The sequence below is a fragment of the Otolemur garnettii genome, unplaced genomic scaffold, assembly GCF_000181295.1.
Source record: "Otolemur garnettii isolate 467f Iridium unplaced genomic scaffold, OtoGar3 scaffold00226, whole genome shotgun sequence".
Taxonomy (NCBI): domain Eukaryota; kingdom Metazoa; phylum Chordata; class Mammalia; order Primates; family Galagidae; genus Otolemur; species Otolemur garnettii.
The window spans coordinates 789,522-817,469 of record NW_003852621.1 but is presented as its reverse complement, the minus strand read 5'-3'; the positions used below and the strand labels follow the sequence as shown (position 1 = coordinate 817,469).

General features: G+C 52.3%; 1 protein-coding gene across 1 annotated transcript; it reads left to right on the top strand.

Moving 5' to 3' along the window:
• The first annotated feature begins 655 nt into the window (after positions 1-655).
• Positions 656-19,468, top strand: CLPTM1L (CLPTM1 like). The gene is given in 18 exon segments (XM_023508171.1): positions 656-1,049; positions 1,368-1,468; positions 3,385-3,574; positions 4,963-5,108; positions 6,091-6,169; positions 8,488-8,605; positions 9,086-9,180; positions 10,465-10,549; positions 11,673-11,776; positions 12,695-12,760; positions 13,665-13,715; positions 15,017-15,070; positions 15,072-15,100; positions 15,514-15,548; positions 16,311-16,366; positions 16,447-16,491; positions 17,112-17,227; positions 18,862-19,468. Coding segments are annotated over 18 exon segments (1,617 nt in total). The 5' UTR covers positions 656-887; the 3' UTR covers positions 18,947-19,468.
• Positions 19,469-27,948: the final 8,480 nt, after the last annotated feature.

The following is a 27,948-nucleotide window of genomic DNA, read 5'->3' as shown; positions in this document are numbered from 1 at the left end:
TCAGCCTGCTAATGGGCTACACAGGACCTCTCCCAGAAGGGAAGGGGCATGACCAGGCAGGTCTGACCCCTCTCATGGCCTGCAGCTCAGCTTCGGGGTATTTCTGGGGTCCCTTTGGCCAAGAGGGGATAGCTAAAGATTTTATTTTCGCTCATAAGAAAAAGCTTCATTTCTTCAGTCACTTACAAACGCAAGGCTCTCTGAACCCGCCTGTAACCTGTAAGCCCCCCCAAAGGCGCCAGCTCTCCGGCCAAGCCCCGCACCCGCCTTGACTGCGGTTTTGCCCCAGTCCCGCCTCCCCGAAGGTCAGAAACCGAACTGCAGCCAAAGCCTCTGGGGCGCTCCCTCAGGGTCTCCTGGGGCCACGTTCTCCAGCCTGCGGCACTCCAGTGGAATAAATACCTTTAAATTATTTTACAGTTTGGGCTTTTTCCCGTTAACACTCAAATGCTTACTAACACTCCACCCCCTTGGGGAGTCCCGGAATCCTTCTGTGGGGGCGGTGCCTCGGACTTCCGCAGGGCACGCCGGGAGGGCGGCGCGAAAGGGTGACGTTGATTCCGCGCCGCACCCCCGAACTTGCGGGCGCGCGTGCGCAGCCGAGGCGCTGCTTCCCAGGGGGCCTCGCGGCGCGTCCACTTCCGGCGAACGGTGCGCCCGGAAGCGGCGCTCGGGCCGGCGAATCCTGGGGCGCCAGGTAGGGCGACGGCCGGAGGATGTGGGGCGGCCGGCAGCCCGCGGCGCGCGGCGCGTTCGTTCCCCCGCGTCAGTGGCGGCAGTGGGTGACTGCTCTCCCTTGAGCGCGGCGGCAGCAGCCGGCTGGGCTCCAGGCGGGCGGGGCCCGCGGCTGCGGAGCGGGCCGGGTCCGGGCGCGGGCGGGTGGCGCCATGTGGAGCGGCCGCAGCTCCTTCACCAGCCTGGTGGTGGGCGTGTTCGTGGTGTACGTGGTGCACACCTGCTGGGTCATGTATGGCATCGTCTACACCCGTCCGTGCACCGGCGACGCCAACTGCATCCAGCCCTACCTGGCGCGGCGGCCCAAGCTGCAGGTGAGCAGCGAGCTCTCCCACCCAGCTTCCCCGCGGCTGGGTGCACGCGCTGCCCCGGTGCCCTTGTTACGCCGCTTAGGAGGCGCCCGGTTCTGCTTATCTCCTGCCCTGGGGGGGTCCCTTGCCAGCTACACGCTTTGGCAGATCTTTCTTTGCAGTAGGCACATCCGACCCCGCCGTCCTGTCCGGGCCGGAGCTGTGTCCCTGTAGTGGCCGGCCGGCTGGCTGTCAGCTCGCTTGGTGGCTGTCGGTGGGGTGAAGGGGCGGGGGTTCCTAACCTGACGCTGCCGCCCTGACTCCCGCGACGCCCCTTTGCAGCTGAGCGTGTACACTACCACGCGGTCCAACCTGGGTTCTGAGAACAACATTGACCTCGTCTTGAACGTGGAAGACTTTGACGTGGAGACCAAATTTGAAAGGTATATGGGAGTGGGACAAAGTGCCAGCACTAGGGTAAACGTTATAAGAGTTAGCGTTAAGTTTACCTTGAAGAAGCAAATTGTGTTACAATTGTGTTACAAATGTATTGAAATGTTAGAATATTTTAATTGGAGACTTGTATGTAGAATGTAAATATTTAGACTTGAAAGTGGCGGATTATGGATTTGTCATTTCAGAAGTAGTGCACACTAGAGTCTGATGGTAGTGGGGTGCACAGCAGTGGGGGCTGGGGAGGTTCTTGCAATAGAAGCAGATGTCACACTGGGTTGACATGGTAGAGAATGAAGCTTGTTCACCACTATTGACAACTTATCTTTTCCTATTGGAAGTAGTTTATTAAATTACTTGTAAAGGAAGAGGGAGGGGGATGGAGGAAACAGTTTTGCAGAAAATCATTAGTGACATGTGATGTTAGAATAGATCAAACAACATGCACATATGTAGAGTAACTTTTATTATTACCTCTAATATATGGCTGATCTTTTAAATTGAGGTATAATTTTAAACATGATTTGCTTCTCAAGATTCTATGTTTTTCCATCTTCGTTGCCTGGGAGGTGTCAGATGAGAGTAATAAAATCTGAGACTTTGTATTGAAGTAAATGCCCCCTTGTTGGACCGCTCTGGTCAGAGAGCTGGAGACAGTGCACTGGGGAGGGGAAGCAGGCTTTCAGGTGCCAGTCTTCACCTGGCCACCCCAGCCCTGAGGCCTCAGGCAGTTTGTGACCACTGAGCCCGTGAAATTGAGGCAGAAAGTGCTGGCTCCTTTGCTTTTCACTTACTAGCAGCCCACTTTTTTTTTTTTTTTAATTTGGGAACATGTTTGTGTTGGCTCAAGTTTATAGGTATGACTACTGCCTCCTCTGTGCCAGGCCCTGTGCTGGTGATTGTGGACAGAGAGTGGGGTTTTTCTTTTCTCACGGCACTGAGACTAGAGAAGGAAAAAGGAATGAGTGCTCTTGGTTCTGCTCCCTGTAGCTCCCTTGGTCCTGCCTCGGCATGCGTTTCACCAGTAGTGGCCCCTAGAATGTGGGCAAAGCCCCACACTGCTGCTAAGCAGAGCCACTCAGATGTCATGGTATAGGCACACTCTTTATATTTGATTGTGAGATGTTTATCTTCCTTCGTGTTTCTCACATTAGCAGGAATTACTTAGAACTTTGGCCATAAGATTGCAAAGAAGGAATCCTAAGCAGGGGAATGTGTGGTGTATATGTGGGCATCCAGCTTGGTGACAGGCTATGCAATGAGAGTGAGGAGCCAAGTACCTGGGCTGAGACCCAGAGAACCTATACCCACTGTGGCTCTAGGGTGCTGGCACAAGCAGGGTCAGCCAGAGGCCTGAAAGTTGGTCTTTTGTGGCAAAGAATCTGCCATCTTCAAAATTATAGCCCCCCCAAAAAATAAAATTACAACCCCCCAAAACTACCTACATTAAATTTCTGATCATTTCTGGTAGTATCAAAGAAACACATGTAGCGTATGTGGCTCAGGTCAGTTTGTGGAACAGAGGTCTGAACTTTGCATTTGTGACTGTCTCATTGTGTTACTTAGTGCACTGAAGAAATCAGCTGGTGTCTTGGCCAGGCCCAGTTACCAGCTACTGCCTGGCTTCTTTAGCCCTGTGACTCCTCTGAGCCTCCTGAAGTGGAGGCAGGAAGTGCTAGTCCCTTCTGCTGTCAGTTACAGCTGCCATACTGTTAAAATACTCTTAGAACACATCTGTGTTTAGGACTACCAGTGAAGTCATAGGCAAGTGAGTTTCAGTTTCAAGACTGCTGAGCTAAAATTAATTGATTTGAAACAGCATTATTTATGAAGGTATTTGCATGGTCTCTGTGTATATAGACATAGAATATAATGTGTGTGGATGAAATAATTTGTTCTCTTTTAGGACAGTTAATGTCTCTGTACCAAAGAAGACAAGAAACAATGGCACTCTGTATGCCTACATCTTCCTCCATCATGCTGGGGTCCTGCCGTGGCATGATGGGAAACAGGTGCACCTGGTCAGTCCTCTGACTACCTACATGGTCCCCAGGCCAGAAGAAATCAATCTGCTCACAGGGGAGCCGGCTGCACAGGTGAGGGACTGGCTTGTTGCTGACAGAGGGGACTGTGCTCCCTCTTAAAATTGCTGTGTTTCTCTCTGCATGGGCACCCAACATCAAAGGCTGTGGTGACTTTGTTGGAAAGTGAAGCCATTTGGATGTTACTATCATGCATTTCTACCTTTCAGATAAATAATTCCCCAAGGGTTTGCAGATCAATTTTAACTCAGCTTGGGGCAGCTTAAGTAATCACTAGCATTCTTCTGTACCGCAATTCCCTCTCAGACCTTGGGCCCCCTCCAGCCCTGGGTAGCACCTGTCCCCTCCCCATGTCCTAGAGCTGTCATGCAGAGTTGGGCTCACATTATGTTATATACAGGACTGGACTGTTCTTGAATATTTAGTTTAAGAATTCAAAATTATCAGAAAGGTACATGTATGTTATATTTTACACTTCTGTAGAAAGCCGTCTGCACAAAGAAAAACTGGAAATCACATAATTGATCTTTAATAGGGCCATAGGTAAAATAAGGAAATTCCAGTGCCCATATGTGTTGACTAGAAGTTGATCATTCGCAGAAGGAGAAAGGTGGCAGCTTTTCAGAAAGCAGCTGTGAAATTGATCCAAACACAGAGGACCTCTCAGGCTTGAGGGTGGGTTTTGAAAACCCTGCCAGCGTCAGCTCATGCCTGCCCTGGTGGGTGTGCTCCTGCTGTGGTCACCCTGTGTCGGCTTCTGTGTCCCTTTGTATGGGGACAGCAGCCCCCCTCAGGCGTCCCAAGGAGTGAGATGATGGACGTGCGGCAGATGTGAATAAATACAAGCAGTTGCTGTATTTGGAAAACTGTTTTTCATGTAAATTATTGTATCTAGTTATATTGTTACAGATGTGTCTTTAGGAAATCAGATAATACCGTTTCATAGAATTTACAGATCTAAAATGACTTAAGATTTGCCTGTCAGAGTTAAGGATGGATGCCTGGCCCTGAACACTTCTCCCCACCTGGACACCCTTACACAGTTGGTTTACAAGCTGTCTTGTTGGGCTCTTAATGCCCACAGGGCTGAGCTGGTTGTACACTTGCTCTGTCTACATAGGGTCTCGCTCTTCTCAGGGTCCCAGAAGTCACCTACTTATGTTGAGGACCCTAAGAAAGGAATTGGTCAGATCTGTGAGCATGTGTTGCAAGACCTCTCCCCGTGGCTTTCAAGGAAAGAAAGAAGGAGGGTGTGTGGTGAGGGTCTAGGGAAGTCGCCAGCCACGAGGTCCCTGTGGCCTCCCCATGGGTTCCTTCCCCTTTGGTGGCTGTCTGGATGGCCACTCTATGCATAGGTGAGCGTGCCAGCTGCCCTGCTGCCTCCCTCACCAACATGATTTTCATCTCCAGCTCTGGACTCTCTTTTTCCTCTTACTCAGCAGCAGATTGAAGCAGAGAAGAAGCCGTCAGGCGCCCTGGATGAGCCAGTTTCTCATTGGAGACCGAGGCTGACGCTTAATGTGATGGTGGACAACTTCGTCTTTGACGGGTCCTCCCTGCCGGCTGATGTGCACCGGTACATGAAGATGTGAGTGTTGTGCCTGGAGCAGGCAGCACAGAGGACAGAGGGTGGTACAGCAGCAGGGGTAGGGGTCCCCTGGGCCCACGCCAGCCAGTACCCCGTCAGGCCTTGCCTACACCTGGAGCCTGGGGCCCCCAGCTCTTCCCACCACCTCTTCAGGGTCATGCTGACCGAGATTTCCACCAGGGATCAGAGAGGACATGAGTGAAGTACGGGCAGGTCCCTCTAGCCCTCTGCTCCGGGAGGGCTTCTGCTTAAATTATGTCACTTCAGGCACTGCACCGTTTCATCACCTCAACTCATGTAAACTTACTTAAAATACATTTTTAGATCATTACTTTAGTTATTATTTGCCATTATTTTAGTTAAGTACAGCCATTAAAATTAATGTGTTAGGCACCTTCGATACCTAATGTTTCTTGCCCTCTGAGAAGCACAGGTAAGCCCTGATCACGTGCCATGAGCCTCTGGCATGACCATGATCAGAACGGCTTTTCTTCACTGGTGGTGATGCCTGTGGTGCTGCTACAGGGTTTGCGTGTTCTTTTTAGTAACTGAACTTTGTTTTAAGTATGTAATTCATGTGACTGAAAAGGGTGCAAAAAGGGTCACATATTGAAAAGCTGCCTCACTCTTCTCCATCCTGCCACACCAGGCGGTCATCCTGGTCTTCCTCTGCATTATAGGGCCCTGAGTCCACGCGCAGAGCCCTGGGCTCTGTCCTCTTGTGCGACAGGCCCTGTTGTCTCCCATCTCCTAGTGGCCAGGGGTTCTCTGTCCAGTCTGTGGCTGCAATTATGTGCGGGAGGGAGGGAGAGTGGGCCTTCAAAGGTGTGAATGTTGCTAGATTCTTCTTCTCTAGGAGACTATATCCAGGGACAGTTGTGACTAAGAACTCCAGAGTGGTGCCGGGTGGGACTTCTTGGGGGAGACTGGGTCCCTCTGTGGGCAAAGGTCCTTGTGCTGAATTTGGAAACTGTGCCCCCAGGGTCCAGCTGGGGAAGACTGTGCACTACCTGCCTATCCTGTTCATTGACCAGCTGAGCAACCGCGTGAAGGACTTGATGGTGAGTGACCCTCTGTCTGCCTGGCCTCTGTGCTAGTGAGAGGCTGACGTCCCCTCCATCTCTGGTAGGAGTCCTGCTGTCAGATGTGTGAAGCCTTATCTAGGGGCCCCAGGACCTGGTTGTGCTCTGGGTTTGCTGCTGGCCAGTCTGGGGTCTTCCCAACCCCTCCCTCCTGAGCCCCAAGTCCTCCCTGATGAAAGACTCAAAACATAACTTGTGAAGTGCTAGACAGCACGTGCTCTCACAATATGAGGTGCATCTGTGTGTGTCTTCTGACCTGAGGCTGGATCAGTTCAGAAAGCTGCTGAGTAAATGCCTTTTGTGGGGCTGGTCCTGCAGGAGGCCTGAGGAGCGCATCATGGGCCCTGCCTCCAAGCTCTGGCTCCTGGGCCTGTGGTCACGTGGCCAACCACCAGACTCTGGTGCCCTTGTGGCTGTTTCAGGTGGTGCCAGTGCCCATTTCTCCCATGGTCCCTTTGAGAGTAGCGGAAACATGGCTGACCGTTAGCTGATAGTAAGAATAATAGAAGTGGTTAATGTTTAATGTCACTGCGTGCCTGGCACATTCTGAATATTTCACCAACCACATGTGGAGGCTATGGTGCCATCATCTCACAGGCAAGGTTATTTGGGGTTAGGTGGTAACCTCCTGGGCTAGGGTCAGGTAAGAGCAAAGAGCTTGGATTTGCTGCCTTCCCAGGGACCAGTGCTGTTCCTTGGGAGCCCTCAATGAAAGCCAGGCTGAGTATTCTCCTACGGTTTTTGGTAACTGTGAAGTAGGCACATTCCCCATTTTATAGATGACAAAACAGCCCTAGGGTGAGTGGGGAACTTGCCAGTGGGTGAAACCAGTCAGCAGGGATCCAGGCACCAGGCTGCCTAGACCCTTGCCCATTGGGCTGCACTGCCTCCTGTGGACAGCTGTTTACTCAGGCCCTTTGAATACCTAACACACAGGGTCCTCTGCTTTTTGGAGCTCCATCCGCCTCTGTCCACCCTACAGGCTAGGCCTAGACAGTGGCCCACAGCAAGCCTGGCTGGCCCTCAGCCTCCCCTGAGCAGCCTCCTTGCCTCTGCAAAACTGGTTCCCCTCAGTTTTCTGGAGTTTGCTGTTTGTGAACCTCCTAACATGCCAGGTTCTTCTGAAATGCATGAAATGATACTTTGTAGACTGCAGTGCTGACCAAGTCACCCTCATGATGTCTGAGTTCCTGGCTCTTTGCAGGAACTCGGGGAACAGTGGATCACAAGTGGGCAGCAGCAGATGTCATACATCTGTCTGCAGACTGCCTGAGTGGAGGCTCCAGGGAGGTGTCTGTGGGGTACCTCCTTCAAGTGACCAGCTGGGTCTTAGCCCTGGAGTGTGGTCTGGGGAGAGGCTGGTCCTACTCTGAGGCGTCACAACTGTTCTGTCATGTGCAGCCAGGTTTCACGGTCTGCTGTGTTTAGAGAATAGCCAAGGCATCTAGTGCCAGCAGGAAGCAGGGCACTGCCTAAAGGGGCCTTGAGGGCTGCCCTGAGCCACAGCCCCTGAGCACTGTGTGGGGCACCCAGGATGCCCAGGCCTGGTGTCTGGCCAACCTGACACACTCTGGCTGCTGATTCCAAGTGCACCATGCCCTTGCCTCCCGCAGATGAAAGGTTGAGGTGCAAGCCAGGACAGGGGCTTGACTAGAACAGCCTCACTGGACATTCCAACACATGGACTGTGGCCCTTATGCATATGTTGGACCCCCAGGGTGGTCACTGCCCATGTGCTGTGGGGTGAGAGCCACTTTTGTGAGCCCCATTCCATCTCTTCCCACCTTATTGGCCTAGGACCTGGCCACCTTGGGCTGTGCACATAGGCTCCCACATGCTGCTCTGGGGTGTGTGTGCCGTGGGTCTGTGTGTCCCCCATGTGGTTTCTGGCTCCCAGGTAGGTGCTGAGGCCCCATAGGCCATGCTCTGCTCTGCCCTCTGTGCTGCAAGTTGCCTCCATGCCTGTTGCTTGGCAGGCCGACAGACAGGGTGCTGCTCGTGTCACTGGACTTGGGGAGAATGTGGTCAGAGGAGGTGTGCGGGGTTAGGTAGGTGGAACAAGGACACTGCTTGTTCTGTCCCCACAGCACCAGTGGCTGGTTGAGAAGGGGCAGAGTCATAGCCCAGCCTGGCTATGGGGGCCCAGGCAGGAGCTCTTGCTGGACCATCCTGCAGTCAACCTGGGCAGTGTCCTGAGGGTGACGTGGACAGGGCCATCAGGGACTCTGAGAGATGGCCTGTTTAGTGAACTATCCATGTGTGGTGGCATATTTTCACAGGTGACTTTCCTCCTGCAGGTCATTAACCGCTCCACCACCGAGCTGCCCCTGACTGTGTCCTACGACAAGGTCTCGCTGGGGCGGCTGCGCCTCTGGATCCACATGCAGGACGCTGTGTTCTCGCTGCAGCAGTTCGGTGAGCGGCAGGGTGGTCTGTGGTGCATGCCTGTTGTCAGCAGCTCTCTCACACTTTGTCTCCAGTTTATCTGTTTGGAAATGACCTGGTTGTTTACATGGTGTCTGGAAATTTGCTTTATTAAGAATGTAATGTTTGGTTCGGCACCCATAGCAAAGTGGTTACAGCACCAGCCACATACACCGAGGGTGGCAGGTTCGAACCCAACCCAGGCCAGCTAAAAAACTACAACAAAAAAAAGCTGGGCGTTGTGGCAGGCACCTGTAGTCCCAGCTACTTGGAGCCTGAGGCAAGAGAATCCCTTAAGCCCAAGAGTTGGAGGTTGCTGTGAGCTGTGGCTCTGTCTCAAAAATTGAAATGCCACAATTTTGGCCAACTGAACCTTTGCTGCTAATGAGATTTGTGTTTTGTGCATTTAGAGATGTCTTTGTGAGTGAGGAGGTCGGAGTGGCTGTTTCATGTTGCGTCTATTCCTTGCAGGGTTTTCTGAGAAGGACGCAGATGAAGTCAAAGGCATCTTCGTGGACACCAACTTGTACTTCTTGGCCTTGACCTTCTTTGTTGCAGCGTTCCACGTGAGTCATCACCTCATCTGGTCAGGCTGCAAGAGGCAAGGGTATGGGGGAGGCTCTCTGCCCCCCCCCCCCCGGGTCGCCAGGCCTGGGGCTAGCTGGGCTATTCCTCAGAAATACCCAGCACACCTGAGCCTGCAGCTGCTGCCTTAATGGCCCTTCTCCTGGCTCAAGGGGGCCACAGAACACTGTCTACAGCCTCCAGGACTTTGGGGGCAGTTGTAGAACCAAAATGCTTTGAGTAATGTTCCTATCAGTTAGATTAATGAATGTATTTGCAAAATTATTTTATATGTCTAAATTCTCCCTGACTTTAAGATATGAAAATCAGTCCTGTATACATACAGTAGTCCCTCATATCCTCTGGGGTCCCTCATGGATGCATGAAACCTGGGTAGTGCCAAACCCTCATACCCTGTGTATTTTCCCTTGTGCACGCACCTCCAGGAAGGTTAGTTCGTGAGTGAGGTGTGGTAGAGACTGGCAACAGCACTAGTAGCAGAAAAGTCACAACAGGGCGTGGTGATGAATGCTGCATCACTGTGTTCTCACTCTCAGATCACCTTCCTGGGCTGTGGCAGCTGATGCCACGGGCAGCAAAACTGCATATAGGGGCTGCTATACCCATGCTTTTGTACATGGCATCTGGAGCTGTTGGGAGAAAGCTGTCCAGGGCGGAAGGTGGGACAGCACCAGGGTGAGCCATTAGTGTTGGCTTTGAGCACCTGAGAGTTTGGCTGCCATCTGAGCTAAAACTTTCCAAAGCCATATTGGGAAGTGAAGTGATGATTTTTATTAGCAGGTCAGTGTCTTGGCAGGTGTGGTGGTTTGCTCCTATCTCAGCTACTTAGGGAGCTGACGCAGGAAGATCCTTTACCCAGGAGTTTGAGGTTACAGTGAGTTGTAATGATGCCCCAGCACGCCAGCCTGAAGTATCTCTAAGGATGAGCTTGTGCGTTTTTAATGCAGTGAGAGGTGAGACCGCCCTTGTTGGTAGCAGCAGCTTTAGAGCAGGGCGTCTGTGTCTGACCATCATGTGACCTGAGAGTCAGAGTAGAAGGTGAACATCTCAGCCCCTCATGACCCTTCCCGTGATCTGAGTCAAAGATGCACCTTTTAGACGTGTGCCGGGAAAAGCCCACCTTGGAATTCCATGGTTCTGCCATGGCAGGTGGCGCACAGGTGTGTGGGCTCAGAGTGTGGACATCTCCCTCGATGTGCCCCTGAGGCTTGGGTACAAGTGCTAGAAACAAGATGAGATGCAAGTTGTTGTCTTGCTCTTTCCAGCTTCTCTTTGATTTCCTGGCCTTTAAAAACGATATCAGTTTCTGGAAGAAAAAGAAGAGCATGATCGGCATGTCCACCAAGGCAGGTGGGTGACCAGACTGCACTTTGCTGCTGGGGGGACCAGTCTCAGGGTTCACCTGAAGCCCACAGTTGGCTATAGACTGTGGTAGGTGCTGCAGACATTGCCCCAGGCTAATGTGAGTTCTTGAGAAGCTCTTAGTTTAAGCATCCTAAAACCTAGGCAGCCCTCATGATGATTACGGGCTGATGGCCAAAGGCACCTGCACCTCTCCTGGGTGCTCATGGGACTGAGATGGAGATGGGATGTACGTCACCACCCTGCTTCCCTGGCCACCACCTCCAGCCTGCCTGTCCTCCCCTGCCCACTGCAGGCCTGTGGTATGTGCCCTGTGGGTGGTAGCAGGTGGTTGGCACATGGATGCAGTGGTGGATGGTGTATGGGAGGGATGCACAGCTACATAGCCATCAGGTTGCTAGATAGCCAGACCCGAGCCAGTGTCTTCAACCGAGAAAGTTTTGTCACACGGAAAAAACATGCCCAAGAGGGTGGTCCTAAGTGTCCTGGCCACTCAGGTGGCCCTGATATGTCACCAGGGACTCAGGGGCGCTGTCCTGTCCTGTGCTACTGTCCTGGGAGGGGAAAGGGCTTTCCTACACCTCTGGCTTTTTGGGCATCCCAGGTGGGGGAGGTCAGCAGGCAGCAGTGCAGCCACGACCAGGTATCCTGTGGTTGTGGGGTCTGCTTCTTTTGTCTGCACAAAGCAGGGGGGAGGAAGAGCTTAAAAGATGTATTTTGGGTGGCACCTGTGGTTCAAAGGAGTAAGGCGCCAGCCCTATATGCCAGGGGTGGTGGGTTCAAACCCAGTCCCAGCCAAAAACTGCAAAAAAAAAAAAAAGTGAATTTTGAAATTCAGCTTCAAAAGAAACGCATCTCCCAGAGCTTGTGCAGAGGTGTGGGGTGTGATGTGAGGATACGAAAGGGCAGCCTCACCTGCTCATGCCTTTGTACACGTGGCTCAGGTGCACATGTACCGGGCTCACCTATGGCAGAACAGTCAGTTTTTTGCCTTTAATAGTCTTGTCATGGCGTTTTCTGTAGCCACGTAGTGGTCCACATTCTTTCACTGATGGGGATTGGGGGGCACACGGGGACTGCCCTGCACTCCCCAATTGGCTCCTATCCCCAGTGCTCTGGCGCTGCTTCAGCACGGTGGTCATCTTCCTCTTTCTGCTGGATGAGCAGACTAGCCTGCTGGTGCTGGTCCCTGCAGGTGTTGGAGCCGCCATTGAGGTAAGTCCTGGGCCCTGCCCCGGCACTGGGTAGACCACCTGGGGACCTCGCCAGAGCTATTCCTGGCAGTGATAGTGTCGGCATTCTGGAAACACTAAGGAATGGGAGGCAGCCACCATCCAGAGCCTTTGGGGGGGGGGGGCGGCGTGGAAGTAGAGTTTCTGGTTGCTCAGCTGCTGCGGTCACCCATCAAGCCAAGTGTTTTACCATATTTAGTAAACCCTGTGGGCTTCAGGAGGCTCGTGCTTGCTGGGGCTGAGGCTCAGCAGCTGCAGCAACTTGGTACACTGTCGTCCAGTTTGGTTGGTTGGAGACTTACAAAAGGGAGCCTCGTGGGGCAGAGTGCTTGGGAACCAGCCCTCCGGGGAACCTCTGCACACCCACCACCCTGAAGGGGAGCAAGAGTCAGCCCAAGGTTCTCCTGTTTCCCCCATGGCTGCTGGTGCCTATTCAGAGGAGCTTAGTGGATGACCTCCATGGTCATAGTTGGTGTGAGAACACGTCTCAGCAGGGTACTAGTCCTGAGCTCAGCAGGTGGTGCCAGCTGAGGACATGGGATTGGGGGTGGGTCCCAGAGAATGTCAGAAACAGACTTGGGATCTGCCAGGTACCCCAAGAAGGAAGTGGAGATCATTTGGGGGAAGACTGGGTAGCTCAGAGAGCTGAGAACAGGCCAGGCTTGAGTGCTGGCTGTTTGCGCCCCCCTGAGCAGATAGCCTGCTAAGCATCAGGAGAAAGGGCAAGAGAGCCAGGACACCCCCAGCCTGCTTGAGCGATGGGGCACCTTGGTGGGGCACACAGGTAGCCTGAGTGCTTTACACCTGGGCTTGAGACCTACGCTGACTGTCTAGGTAGTTCTGTCTGGTGTCCCTTCAGCCTTGGTTTCTGAAACACTTGATTCCCCAATTTCCTCCTTAGCTTTGGAAAGTGAAGAAAGCTCTGAAGATGACTGTTCTTTGGAGAGGCCTGAGACCCGAGTTTCAGGTAGGGTCTCTGAGATGCTGTGTTCATGCCTGCCTGGTTACTTGTGTCCTGTTTCTTAGTTGCACCCTGGTTAGGTGCTGACCTCTGAGGGCAGGGGGTCATTCAGTACTGTTGTTTACTCTCTCCTGTTGCATGCGGGTCAATGTGGCTGAGAAGACAGACAGGGTCAGAGTTTCCCACATGCTGGGGGACTCTGCAGGCCTCCAGCTCACAGGCCTCCCTGGCTGGGTGCTGCTGGCCTCTGACTGCAGCTGGCTCCCATCCCAAGACTTGGTTCTGAGGTTGGTGGAAGCAGAGCCGGCCTGCTGGAAAGAGGGTCCTGGCCTGTCCTGCTCAGTTGCCTCCCAAATATGGTGCCCACTGCTATTGGGTGCATTTATCCCCAGTTTCTCTTTATCACTAAGACTCCCAGGCTGGTTGGGGGTAGGGTCAGATGACAGCACTGGCAGTTCACACTCAGGGGGCTCGCTACTCTGCATGGAGGATCTAGGCTGAGGTGGGACCCTCAGGAGTACTGGGCCCACTTTTCTAGACCATGAGCAGATACAGGACAGAAAGTCAGCAAATGCAACGTGTCCTGTAGTTCAGTGTCAGCCCAGCAGTGCCTCCCCTTTCTGGTGTGGGGCAGTGTTGTGTCTATACAGGGAGTGAAACACTCAAAACAGAGTTCAGCGGAGGGATGCAGGAAAGAGTCTGTGGGAGGAGCCTGCACACCTCTGAGCCCTGCCACGTGTTTGTTGGTGGCTTGTTCCACCTGCGTCAGTGCTCCCGCACACAGAGCCGGGCAGGGGCAGTTGGCCATGGCTCTCTGAGCTTCACAGCTGCGTGTGACACTCTTCATTCCCAGCTGAGCTGTGGTCAGACCCCTGCCATTCAACTGACATGGTCTTGAATTTCACAACAGTTCGGCTCCTACAGTGAATCGGAGAGGAAGACCGAGGAATACGATACGCAGGTAAGTGGCAGGGGACAGGTGTGTGTGTGCTCAGTAGCCAGTCCTGGGTGCTGGCATTCACAATGCTGTTGTTCGGTGAAAAAAACAGCAGCAAACACCTAGCACAGTGCCAGGTGTGGTGGCTCACACCTGTAATCCTAGCACTTTGGGAGGCCGAGGTGGGAGGATCGCCTGAGCTTACAAGTTCAAGACCAGCCTAAGTTAGAGCAAGACCCCATCTCTTAAAAATAGCTGGGCATTGTGGTGGGTGCCTGTAGTCCCAGCTACTTAGGAGACTGAGGCAAGAGAATCGCTTAAGCCCAAGAGTTAGAGGTTGCTGTGAACTGTGATGCTAGGGCACTCTACCCTGGGGGACAAAGTGAGACTCTGTCTCAAAAAATAGATAAATAAATAAACACCAAGAAGGTGGGGTTCCTGCTGTGATGACCTGGTGCAGAAATCGTTTCTTTGGAATTATGTTCAGCCCACCTTGAGCTAGGCAAATCCTCTGAACTTAAGTTTCTTAACTGGGAAGAAAAGGGACTCAGATGGTCTTGGCAGGTAAAACCATGCCTGTGTCTTTTGAAGTGTCAGGAGTGGTTTTATTTGTAAAATCACACCTTCAAGGCACCCAGCTCATTGCCATGGTGCATGCTATGATTGCCACCAACCAACCTGTTGTTACCAAGACCTCTTTGGATCTGTGTCCTGGAGGATGGGCCCAACTTCACAGTGGTGACTTTACCCCACTGCTGTCAGGCTGGGAGTCTCAGTTGACTTCTGCACAGGAATGGTTTTAGTTTCTTGGTTTAATGATAATCAAATTACAGTCTAGGTTTTATTGAGATTGTAATAAAGCTTAAATCAGAGTAAATACATTTAGCGATGTACGTACATTATTACACATCAAAGGCAGTCTCAATACATAATTCCAGAAAAGCGCCTTGAGATCCCTTTCTGTTATATTTATTGATCTGTTGTAGGGTGGTTGGTTGGTTGGTTTTTGATGAGCCAGTATCAATTACAGTGTGAACTGAGGTCCACAGTTTACATTTGGGCTTGCTCTTGGCAGTGACCTCCCGTGATTTGGAATTGGATCCACCAGCACCATATTGTCCAGGGCAGCTTCACTGTCCTCCCTGCCATGGGCTTCCTTTTTTTTTCGTCCGTTCCTGTTGTTGCCGAGCTCTTTTAAACACTTGTGCAGGGTCTGAGTTGTGGTGTGTCTGACTGGGAGCTTATGTGGGGTCTGGTGTATCTGACTGGGAGCCTGTGTGGGGTCTGAGGTGAGGGGTGTCTGACTGGGAACCCCTCCCTTGCAGGCCATGAAGTACTTGTCTTACCTGCTATACCCTCTGTGTGTCGGGGGCGCCATTCTACTCTCTCCTAAACATCAAGTATAAGAGGTAGGGCAGCTCACATACCTCGTGCTTTCCTGTTTTCAGCTGAAAAATCCATTTTGATTACTGAGCTCGGAGCAAACTCTGCTGGTTGCTGGGTGCTGTGTGCAAGTGGCTTCTCTCGTCCCTGCCCCTGCTGCTGTGCAAGGCGAATGCTATGCCTTAGTCTCCTCCCCTGTGATGAAGACCTAGCTCCAGCCCCTGCAAGCTCTCAGGAGCAGGTGTCAGGGTTCAGAGGCACAGGCCCAAGCAGAGAAGGGGCTGGGTTTGTGACCCAGTGTCCCAGGCAGAGGTACCATGAGGGTGTGGGGGTGTTTGTAAGAGGATGTTTAGGAAGGAGTTGAGTTGATTTAACACAGGCATTAAGAGATATGGGAAACTGGACTGTTGTGACACTCCCACCTGTTTTTCCATTCCAGCTGGTATTCCTGGTTAATCAACAGCTTTGTCAATGGTAAGTCCATGTGTCCCCATATAGGACAGTTTTTGCTACAGATGCCACCTTTATTCCTGCTTTGTGACCCCGGGTGACAGGCTCCCTGTGATTCAAGGCTGATCCCCCACGTACCCCCATCCAGGCACTTCCTTGGGGCTTGATGCTCACACCACAGTACTGCCTAGTCTGGGCCACAGGTGCCTGATCTGAGGGTCCAACACATTGGTTCCCCTAGGTTGGAGCTGAGAGTGAGTGCGGGCAGGTGTCACTTCACAGTGCGGTAGGGCCTGAGAAGCACCTCTAGATGATCTTGGGGTGTGAACACCACAGAGCGAACTCACATAGCCCAGGAGGTGTGGCTTCCAACTCACCCAGTCTGCATGAGAGCACACCAGGGCTAAGCAGCATGGCCTACATGTGGTTCCTCAAGCTGCAGGAACTGAAGACTGAAGCTGCAGGCATGTGGCTGTCTTTAGCCTCAGGCCCAGGGCCTGTCTGAGGCAGCACTGTGCTGCCCAACTGCCACCCCACAAGTCCCATAGTGCCCTGCACCACCAGGATGCAGCCCTAGAAGGCTCTGGTGCTTGGTATACACTTGAACCCTGGAGCAAGAGTTTCGCGAGTCGCAGAGTTCTGCTCTCCCCTCGCAGTCAGTTCTTAGCAAATTTGCTGCATCACACTACACAGAGCCCTAGAGTTGTCGGGTATGAGTATCTGCCGACTACATGCAGACTTGGGGCCACGAGCACTGGGCCTCATGTGCACCGTCTCTCTCCACAGGCGTCTATGCCTTCGGCTTCCTCTTCATGCTGCCCCAGCTCTTCGTGAACTACAAGGTAAGGCCTTGCGGCTCTGCCCGGACGTGGCACCTGTGATCTGTGCTGCCTGCTCCTGACTGGTGTGTGTCCTGTCGCAGATGAAGTCGGTGGCGCACCTGCCCTGGAAGGCCTTCACGTACAAAGTAAGAACCTCCAGAAGGGTCTGCTCCCTTTCGAGCAAAGTGGCTGAAGATACTTTCCAGGCAACATTGTCATAGGAGTCATCTCTACTCAAAATACTTTTGGTGGCCTGTCATTTTTATTGAAAAATGTTAAGGGCTCTCCTTTAAAAACTGTGAAAAGCCATAGAATAACTTTGAAAAAGCTCTGAAAGACCAGTTCTCTGTTGGAGTAACAAGACATTTTTTGAGTTAAAAGCTATGTTCCTTCTTGGCAATGTGAGCCACAAAACAGACCTCCTACCCCGGCCCAGGCGCCCAGGTGCAGGCCACTGTGCAGAGCCGAGTGGTGCCATCCAGCACTGCAGGTGCCCCAACTCAGCATGGAGTGGCAGGGTTGGTGGTATGGGTGGAGCCGAGGTGAGATGGGACATAGTTACAGTTTCTGAAGTAGATTTGAAAGCTCCAAGGGAGTTGAGGACAGTGACCATTAGGCTGTGGAGGCGGGTGAGCTGGGTCCCTGGGAACATGAGAGGTCAGCAGGAGAGTTGAGCGCTCCTCTACTCACCGGCTTCCTGCTGCCCCGCGGCCCTTTGCTCGCTCCAGCCCCCGGGCAGGGCTCACCTTCTCGTGGGGCTCCACAGGCCTTCAACACCTTCATTGACGACGTCTTCGCCTTCATCATCACCATGCCCACATCTCACCGGCTGGCCTGCTTCAGGGATGATGTGGTGTTCCTGGTCTACCTGTACCAGCGGTGGTGAGTATGTGTTGTGCACGCCAAGCCCAGGCCACCTCTGAAGTGTGGCACTTCTGGGTAACACCAGGACTGCTTCCTCAACACCCTGCGCATGCCTGTCCATGGGGGACAACAGCATGCCGGTTTTGGTTTTCCTTTTGCTGGAACTTGGGTCCCAGTTGCGTGAGCTGTGATGTAGCAGGAAACTATCCCTGCTCTGTTTCGTTGTTGTGCGTTAGTCGTGCTTACTCTTGTGTGAACTGTGTTTAGCCAGTGCGGGCATGTTTGTGTCCCTGGGATATTGGCGAATTCACAGCCATTGCTGTGTAGCAGCAACAGTGCCTGGCCAGGCTCAGCCTCATCCCATGTTCTGCCGGCAGACACTGAGCCTGGGTCCTCAGCATTGAGAGCAGCCTCTGGGTCCCGGGCCCTACAGGGTAGAACATTAAGAGCTGACTCACTCAAGCATTATCTGTACCTATAAAGCAGTCTCTAGGACCTGGAGGCCAAGTTGAGTCTCCCTCCCAGCCAAGGAAAAGTTTTCTAGAAAGTTTTCTACCCACATCCCCCAGGGCTGGTATCTGTCCTTCCTGTCAGTTGGGGCTGCCCCGCCTCTGTGCTACTTGCAAGGTGGGAGGCCAGGCCTTCCCTGGGAAGGGGCTGTGTCTTAGAGCACTGCAGAGACTTACAGGATGCAGCTGTGCCTACTTGGTCCAGCCCGGCATGTCCTAGTGAGCAGGAGGGGCTTCTCTGCAGGAGGTAGGCGAAGCCCCAGTGCCTGTTGCCTAGGGCGTGTTCCCCACGGCCCCTCTTGGGGAGCCCTGTCCAGGCCCTGGACCACCTTCCTAGGAGAAGCTGTGCCTTTCCACAGGGCAGCTTTAGGCTCTGGCCCCATCAATATTGGTATCATTCTGTGTGTGTCTGACTACTCTAGTACATTCTGTCCCTGTGTGCAGTGGGAGAAATGGGCCACGTCCTAGCCCTGCTCTTGTCCCAGCAGCTGCTGGTCCACCCAGCACACCCTGTGCTGTTCCAGGGCGGCCATTTCCTGGGTGCCCCAGTGTCCATCTCTAAAAGCAAGGGCTTCCCATAAACATGCAATGTACAACCACACGGCACTCAGGTGGTTCTCTCAGTACCCCAGTATTGAGGCCCACCCTTTGGTTCCTTCATCCCCTAAAGGTAGAGAATGAGCCCTGGCAACACGTTGATGCTGCAGTGGCTGCAGTGGTCATTATCCATGGGGCCCCTCTCAGGATCTCCTGAGGCTCTGTGCATCCTGGAGACCCAGAAGGTCTTCACCTTGGTGTTCAGGCACATGGGTCAGGTCCTGACAAATGGCCTTTGACTGGGACCCTAGGGTTCTTAGTGGGAAATGGGTCAGTTCTTAAAGCTGAACTGTGGCCATGTAACTCCAGGCAGCAGGTGCTGTGTCCTGTCATGCCTCGGCTTCTAACCTGGTGACCAGGGTGGCACAGGCAAGGCCCCCTGGGGAGTCTTGGGCTAGAGGGAGCAGTCCCTGCAAGTGCAGCACTGAGACCCTGGGAGGCCAGAGGTGGCAGCTGGCAGACGAGGCTGTGGCTGCCCCCTCATCTGAGGCAGAGTTTTGTAGTTCCCTGCAGTCGTGCTGTGATCCACTTATGTCCTCATTGCAGGCTTTATCCTGTGGATAAGAGCAGAGTAAACGAATTTGGGGAGTCCTATGAGGAAGAGTCTGAGCGGAGGCCACATGCAGACTGAACGCCACCCTGACGCTGGGTTGCCCATGCTGCACAGAGCTTGCCTGTCAACTGAGTATTTTTGGAAGTTTTTGGTGGAATTCCCTACACATTACATCTGCGTTGCCAAAATCCCTTTGAACATTTCTCGTACTTCTCCTGAGTCCCTCTGTGTTGGATGTGGAAGGTGCTGGCCACATGTGGGGTGCTGCACACATGTGAACATCTCTTGGCCACAGAGCTGGGTTCCAGGGGCCACCTGGGCTACGTGGCCCTCCCCCGGAAGCAGTGTACATGGCGGCTGGGTGGTGCCATGTCCCTGCACCCAGCACATGCCAGAGCCCTTCCAGGCAGGAAGGAGAAGGTCAGAGCTCCATTTCAAGTTGTTTTTTTAAGTGTTCCTTATGTGAATTTTAATGCATATGGAAATTCATTCCATATGGACTCTGGGATCAACTGGCTTTTCCCCTTTTGTTTAAAGGTTGATTGTTTTAAAGCTTTATGTATGTTTCTACTTTAAAATAAATTTTTCTGGCTGTGGAAGTATGTCAGGTATTTACCTTTTTCAAGGAAGCAACACAAAGTAGATTTATTCATGCATCAGAAAGAAAATGCATAGAGATTCCCCTAAGCCTTGATTTATGAAAGTTCTTAACACATAGGTCTCAGCCATTCCAGCCCAAAGCATTATACAGAGTTACGACTGTTCAGATTAATCACATCTCTATTAGGAGAAATACCCTGGTGAGAGCAGAAAAAGGAGAATATGAAGGTGTGTTTTGAAGACAGGTAGAGAGTCCAGGATTTAGTGGGTAGCAAAGTTTGATCATGTTCAGTGAAATGAAGTTATTGGGATTGCAGTTTGCAGAGTGTGCCTTTATCAGGGTGTGTTTCAGGGCCCTGCTCTTGGCTCAGCTTGTGGCACTTTGGCCTCTCTCACTCACAGGCTCAGAGCCTTTCTTCTTAGGCCAGGCCCTTTGATTGTCCAGCACTGAACCAGGGTTTGCAGGAGGCCTGGCCTTTGTGGGGCTCTCTCGGGACACTTAAACTGGGCTGTATTATGTGAATGATGTGCCCGATTCCAGGGTGTTCAAACTCAAAAACAAATCTGGGTACCTATCAGGAAATCACTGGATCACAGGTATGTTGTAAATTTCACTTAGTAGTTTGAAAGAAAAACACATTGGTTTCAAGTTGCCATATTTTAATATTATCAGTTAGAATGCTAGGGCAAATACTTGGTTTTACAACTGGTCACTTAGATGAGGCCCACACAGAGAATATGGGAAGGTATGGAGCTTGTTTCTCTCATGGGTCATGGGTCAGAAGGCTGCAGGTGGGCCCATCACAGATGCACCTGATCCCCTGGGCAGGATGCTCACAGCCTGTGTGTGGGGACTTGGGGCATCAGGAAAGTAGGAAATTTTTAAAACTCGCAAGAGGCTTCCTAGGCCCAGTGCCTTTACCTGGGGGCATGTAAACAGGACCCCCGTGAGCTCTTGTCATGGAGGAGGGAGGCTGAACCTTATGGCTGAGCCCTGGAGGGACTCATTTGGCACATGTTGATATGCCAACAGTCAAGCGTTCACGGAGGGAGGACTGTTAGGAAACTTCACTGCTGAGCAAACAGTGCCTGGCTTTGCCCAAGGGTCCCAGGGGCAGGTCCCCAGCATTGGCCATTGTTTCTCTGCCCTGGGTAAGTGAGCATATGTGGCTCAGCTCCCCTAAAATGACCTTGTGTGCAACCTACTTTCTTTCGTTAGCCTGAAAAATGTCAGGCTTAGATACTTTGCTACTCTCATTTTTCAGTTTTAACATCAAAACTAGTTACTACAAGGACTGTTACTTTTGCTGTAACACCTGCTGCTTGTTAGCTGATGTGTTCTAGAAAGGCGAGCGCAGGAAGCTATAAACCTAACCACAGATAGTGCTTCCCAGAAGGTCCTCTGGCCTGGGCAGCCCAGGGCAGCCGAGTGGGAAGTGCTACCATCTGCTCTGCAGCCTCGTCTTGGCACTTCCACACAATTGTCAGTGACACTTGGAGCTAGTTCCTTTTCACCCTGCAAAGAACATGACACGTGGACCAGCTGCTACTTGCAGCTGCTGAAATCACATTCTTTTTTTTTTGTAGTTTTTGGCCAGGGCTGGGTATGAACCTGCCACCTCCAGTATAGGGGGCTGGTGCCCTACTCCTTTGAGCCACAGGCGCTGCCCTGAAATCACATTCTTTTTTGAAGAAATGATTAATCAGTACCAAGTTCCAGGTTGTCCTTTGTAAGGTGCAGCTGGTCACGTGTGTTAAATCACTGTTCCCCGGGCCTGGTGCCTGCCTTTCCCTTTCTAGGATGAGCAGAAGTTGAAGGAAAACGAGCCAAGGATGAGCTCTTCAGGGCCTTCTGGCTTTGGAACTCAAGTCTGTTCTCAGCACGGGCTCCCCCATGGTGGTTCTGTGTGTGGGCAGTGTTCTAATGCACACCTCTGGGTCTTAGACATACTGAGAGCAGGATCATGATGCCCTCAGTGCCCGGGAGTGAGGTGGGCTGGGGCTGCACATGGGTGTTTTCTTGAGATTTCATGGTTCTTCTTCACATCCAGGCCATGTCCCCCGTGGCAATCACAGGTGAGACTTGGAAGAGCATTCCAAGTATCAGTGTGAGTATGTGCGGAACCCTGAAAAGATGTGGTTGGCATCTGTGCAGTAGGGGCTGGGAGAAGGTGGAGGCCTAGAAGCCAGCAAGCACCCGGAGCCCACAGCAGGTGGAATCTCCACATCCCAAACCTGACCAGTCAGCTCCAGACCCAGGCAGGATGGACCGCTGCTCCCAGCAACGGCTGCCCTTAATGCACGTGGGCATCCCCACACCCTGGCACTGGCCACTCATGTTATAGAAGATACTTTCTTCAGGTTAATTGAAAAGCTCAAATATAAGGACAAACAGCCCCGGCTCAGGAGCTGTCTGCCCACCCATGGCCCATAGAAACCAATTCGGGGGTTGTCGGGTCTTTGGGAAGACACCAGCTCTGTCCACTGGGCTCAGCCTGGGTGCTTCCTGTAGGCTAGGAGTCTGGGGAGGGGGTTGCCAACAACAGGTGCAGTAGAAGCCCTGGCAAAGCTGGGCATGTTCTGGGGCAATGAACACACCCCTCTCCTAAAGACCTTGAGTGATGCCAGGCTGCCCAGGTCCCAGAAGCACTATAGGCAAGCATCCTTTGGATACCCCCACCCCTCTCTGCAACTGGCTTCAAGGACACAGATTCATTTTCTTACAATTGGGAGGCCAGAGCCCCCCCTCCAAAGCTGCACCCATGCACTCCCTGGCCCTGGTCACATCCCTGCTGTCCTCTCCTCTGGGATTCTGTCAGACCTGTGGGATCACCAGCCTGCTCTGTGGCCCAGGGTCTGCATTTGCCCTGTCTGAGAGCCATCCCACCGTACCAGGCCACCCACGCCGGGGGCTCCATGACATCCAGACTGGCTTCCGTCCTGCTGAGCGGACTCAACCTGTAGGCTGGGAGGTGAGCACTTCAAACCTTCCCATGACAGATGTGCCCTACACAGCCCTGCGCCTCCCCACATGTCCACCCTTGAGTACCAGCCACCATGTCACCCCTCATGGCCCTCCCAGTGGCACCACTCTGGTGACCCCCCATCCCTGACAGCTATGGCCAGGCCCACATGAACGGAGCCCGCCTTGGGACCTGGAGCCATGCTTGACTCAGAGTTGTGTCTAATGTTTATCAGAGTGCTGCCCTAGTTCTTACTGTGCTTCTGGGCTGTGTTCCATGAAGTGAGTAGACCACAGTGTACCTGCCTGAAGGTCTTCTCTGTGGGGCCATGGTGGACACAGTTGCCCTGCACGTGTGGGGTCTGGACTCAGGAGGGACAGGGCTATCGTGGAGCACATGTCGGCTCCAGCTGATACTTTCAAAGGGATGGTGCCCACGTGCACGTCCACCATTAAGTGTGAGAGTCCCATTTGCACCACACCCTCCCCAACACAGCCTTGCTGTCTCTTTAATTTTAGCCATTTGGGGGGAGGGAGTGTTATCTTTTTGAGGCTTTAATTTGCATTTTCCTGATGACTCCAGATGCTGAATGCCTTTCTGTGTCTGTTGTGACCTTTGGGTGTCCTATGTGAAGTACCCCGGCCATGTGCAGTGAGGCCGAGAGCATTTCCTCTTTCTGTTTTCCAACGTCACCAGTGAAGGGCTTGAGGGTGTGGCTGGTTAAGGCACCTGGACCTGAGGGCTCCTGTGCGGGGTGTTTGCTTACTCCTGATTCTGTTTCTGTGACTTCAGTGGTTCTAACACTACACGGGTTTTCTGTTTTCCCATGAAGTGTTATTACCTTGTTTATTTAAAGAACTTGTCCGTTTGATCTAAAATTTCAGTTGTGCTGGCATGGAGTTGTTCCCAAAGTTCTCAGGTTTTGTCGGGTCTGTAGCAGCCCCACAGACTGAGTGTCTTCACTGAGACTCACCGTCCCAAAGTCTGGAGGCTGGAGTTCTCCACCAGGGTATGAAGGGCTGGCTCCACCTCAGGCTGCTTGAGTGGGCCATGCCCGTCTTCTCCTGGGTCTGTGCCCTCTTCCCTCTGTGTGTTTGTCTGTGTTCAAGTTTCTCCTTTTCAAGAGGTCACAGGTCATTTGGGGTTAGGGCCCACCCTAAAGACCTCATTTTAACTAAAGACATCTGCAGAGATCCCATTTCCACGTAAGGTCACATTCTGAGGTGCTAACATAAAAGCAGTATGTTGTCAGATTTCTAGCTTACATAGGAATGAAACTTACGACCACATCAGCAAAGGCCAGGAGGGCAGCCACGGACTCTCTTACCTATAAGTGAGTGATTAGACATAAACCAGCTAGAGGCTAAAGTGAGATGTTTGGCTCTGCCCTTGGAGCAACAGGTATGAAGTCCTCTTATTTGTGCTTTTCAAGGTCATTCTGGATGCCACCTGAACAATGTGGCCAACACAAGTGGACAGTCTTAGAGGTTTGTTGCATAAACCCAAGTGAGAGGTGACAATGCCCAACTACGGTGTGCCATAGAGAGGAATCCCTGGCACCTCCTGGCTCATGGCTCAGGTCCTTACCTGCACAGTGGCCGAGTTGTGTCTTTTGGGAAGTTCAAGGTAAGTGCCCATGGAGAAGGCCATAGAAGCACTTTTGAGGTGAAACCTTTTGCCTCTTCTCTCTCCCCATCTCACTTGATGAGACAGAGAGCCCCACAGCCATTGACCGTCCCAGCCCCAGACCCTGGTGGGGACCCTCTCTGCAGGGCCTCACCCATCCCCAGTCCCCAAAAAGAAAAGTATGTGCAGGGCAGGGAACATTGTGGAAAGACTTAATTCTATGAGTAAATCCAAATCTTTTGACGTCCAAATGGATAATTTTATCTTACTATTTTCTTAAATTTCATCCGATAACATTCAGGAGTGTAGAAATCCAAAGACATAAAACAGGAACTGAGCTTTGTTTGCTAAGATATGAGGATTAAATAAACCACATTTGGAAGGATCTTTTGCTCTAAGTACTTTTTATTGGGGTTTTTATAAGGTGGTTTAAGGTGTAGGCAAAAGTAAACATAGACCCAGGATGGCGTCAGGGTTCATGACTGTGGTGAGGCCACAGGGAGAGATTAAGGGCCCAGTCGTCTGGGAGAACAGGGTCACAGGATTTGTTCTCCCTGAACCTGCTAGCCTGTGCCCCACTGAGGCAGCTGCACTGCGTGTGGACACAAACCATTAGGCCAGGCTCCCAAGGCCCAGCCCAGCCCAGTGCAGTACAGGACACAGTCTTCAGAAGTCACCAACCTCAGAACCTGTAAAAACAATGACACCTGCTTGCTTGTTTCCCTGGATGGTCCAATGGTAACCAAATAATGTGCATGAAATTGCTGTGTAAATTATAAACTCTACATGAAAGCCATTATTATTTACTTTCACCACTAAGAATTAAGTAACCATTCTAGTAACCTCTTCAGGCATGACCAACCATAGCAAACACAAGATGGCTGCTGTTGTATACGCCTTGGAGCCCTGACAGACAGTCCAGGAGAGAGAATGCGGCTGCTTTGAGCCACCAGGCTGGGGCCAAAGTAGCAGCTGGACACTCTTCGTGCAGATTCAGAGACCCTGTGAGCCAGAGGGCCTGTGGGCTATAACAGCAGGTAGTTCTGATTCTAAGGGCCTGGGTTGGGGGCTACAAGTCTTCTGCTTCCCGAGGGTGGCCCCTGCCGCTGTGGAAACAGCTTCCATGCTGTCTTCCAGGTTCTCCTTAGGGCCTCTCCATGCTTGCACCTCCTTTCCTCCAGCCCCTGGGTTCTCCAGAAACAGGTCCCCCCAGATCTGAGGCCCCTTCTATCTCTTTTCACCATGTCTCAGATGAACGTGGCTCGGAGACAATTTCTCTTCATGCAACTTGCCTTTGTCCTTTGCCAACGTTCACACTCATCAGAGGGGAGTGATTCTGCCTCCTAAACCACTGGGGTCCTGTGAACCTGTACCTGGCTCACGGCCCCAGCACAGGTTCCTGGTGTTGGGCCACGTGCCCTGAGCTCTGATTTCTAGGCAAACCCTCCTTCCTTCCTGAGAAGCCCTGCAGTTCTCCAGCCTCTCTTGACCATGATGGGAGAATCACAGCAGAGGACAGAGACCCATCCAGCCCTCTCCTGACCATGATGGGAGAATCACAGCAGAGGACAGAGACCCCATCTAGCCCTCTCCTGACCATGATGGGAGAATCAGCAGAGGACAGAGACCCTACCAGATATCAGAAATGTGGAGAAACAGGACCTTCTATTCACTGCTGGTGAGAGACACTGTGGCAGTTTCTAAAAACTCTGGACAGATTTTATCAGTACTCCTGGTGGTTTATCCCAGAACAATGGGGGTTCATGGAATTATGTACATTATATACAAAGTCATGCCCATGAATGTCCAGTTTTATTCATAATAGTTCCAAAATGGGAAAAACCCAATGTCCTCTAACAAACTGGTGTGTCCACACCATGGAATGTAACTTCAATAGAAGGGACAGACCATGTGTGCAACAACCTGGCAGGTCTCAAGGGAATGAGGCTGTGTAGAAAATGCCAGTCTTGGCTTGGCGCCTGTGGCTCAAGAGGCTAAGGCGCCAGCCACATACACCTAAGGTGGCGGGTTCGTCCCCAGCCCGGGCCTGCCAAACAACAATGATGGCTGCAACCAAAAAATGGCCAGGCGTTGTGGCGGGCGCCTGTGGTCCCAGCTACTTGGGAGGCTGAGGCAGGAGACTCGCTTGAGCCCAGGAGTTGGAGATTGCTATGAGCTGTGATGCCATGGCACTCTACCCAGGGGGATAGCTTGAGGCTCCGTCTCAACAAAAAAAAAAAAGAAAGAAAATGCCAGTCTTGGGATAGCGCCTATGGCTCAGAGGAGTAAGGCACCAGCCCCATATGCCAGAGGTGGCGGGTTCAAACCCAGCCCTGGCCAAAAGTTGCAAAAAAAAAAGAAAATGCCAGTCTCAAAGGTCACATGATGTGATTCATGTCTGTAACATTCCCAAAGTGACAAGATTTCAACCGGACTGAGAGTGGGTTCTGTTATGTGAGACAGAAGGTTTTGGTACATGGTGAAGGGGATCTGGAGGCAGAACCTGTCCCTTTGAGAGCTGTGCCATCTTTGCCAGGCCTGAGTGTCCTAGAAGGACAATGTCCACATCCATGTCCCTCAAACCTGTGAACAGAATCCAACCCAGCACAAGGGCCTCTGAAGGTGTGATCAGGTTAAGGGTCTTGAGATAGAAGATTGTCCTGGATCACTTGGTGGCCTTGCCATAATCCAGGGGTTCCAAAGAGGGAGGTAAGAGAGTCCTCAAGCCAATGGAGACACAGTCGCTGTCAAAGGCTGAAGATACAGCACTGCTGACCTGGAGACAGCCCAGGAGTGTGGCACCCTGGGGGCTGCATGGAGGCAGGGGTCCCCCTGGAGCCTGCAGCAGGAGCCCATGCCTTGACTTTGGCCCTCTGGGACCTCCAGAGTGGTAAGAGAATACGCATCGCGTGTTGTTTAAAGGCACTGAATTTGTGGATTTGCTACAGCAGCAATAGGAAGCTGGCACACTGTGGATTTAAAGCTATTTCCCAGCAAGTTTCAAGAAACACACCAGCCAGGACAGGACTGAAGTCCCACCCAGGGCAGGGACAAGATGTCTTCTCCCATGGCCTGGTGTTCTCCCTCATAGGGCCTGGCACTTGCCCAGCACCGTGACTGAGACTGGCTAGCATTTCTCTGCCACCCTGCTGAGTCATAACTTGCCTTCCCCCAGCTCCTGCAAATGCCTAGGGTCTGTCAGGACACCCTGCTGCTGTCCAGAGAGGCTCTTGCTCCAGTACCCAGGGTAGCCTGAGGACACAAGAACAAGGCCACTGCACCTGCAGGGACACAAGCACAGGGAGCAGCATGCTTGTCCCCCTGCTGAGAACCAGCTACCTAACCATTCATTTAAAAATTTCCAACTCAGCGCCTATGGCTCAAGCGGCTAAGGCACCAGCCACATATACCTGAGCTGGCAGGTTCAAATCCAGCCCAGGCTCGCCAAACAATGACAGCTGCAACCAAAATAGCTGGGCATTGTGGCAGGCGACTATAGTCCCAGCTATTTGGGAGGCTGAGGCAAGAGAATTGCTTAAGCCCAGGAGTTAGAGGTTGCTGTGAGCTGTGAATACCACAGCACTCTACCCAGGGTGACAGCTGGAGGCTCTGTCTCAAAAAAACAAAAAAAAATTTCCCTAGACTCAAGCCCCAGTCACTGGTCCAGAATTGATGGAATTCAGTTTCCCCCTTTACTCAGAATTTACCTTCATCAACACATTCTGTAATTCCTCACAGACCAGGGGAAATTGTTCTGACAGCTGTAGTTTCCTAGAGCAGCCTAAAGTGCGGTGAGGCCAGTGGCCGGGAGCCGGGCCAGGCTCCCCGTGAGGTCTCCAGCAGGAGCCTGGCACCTGGGTGAGAAGCAAGATAAGCCATCTTCCCTGTACT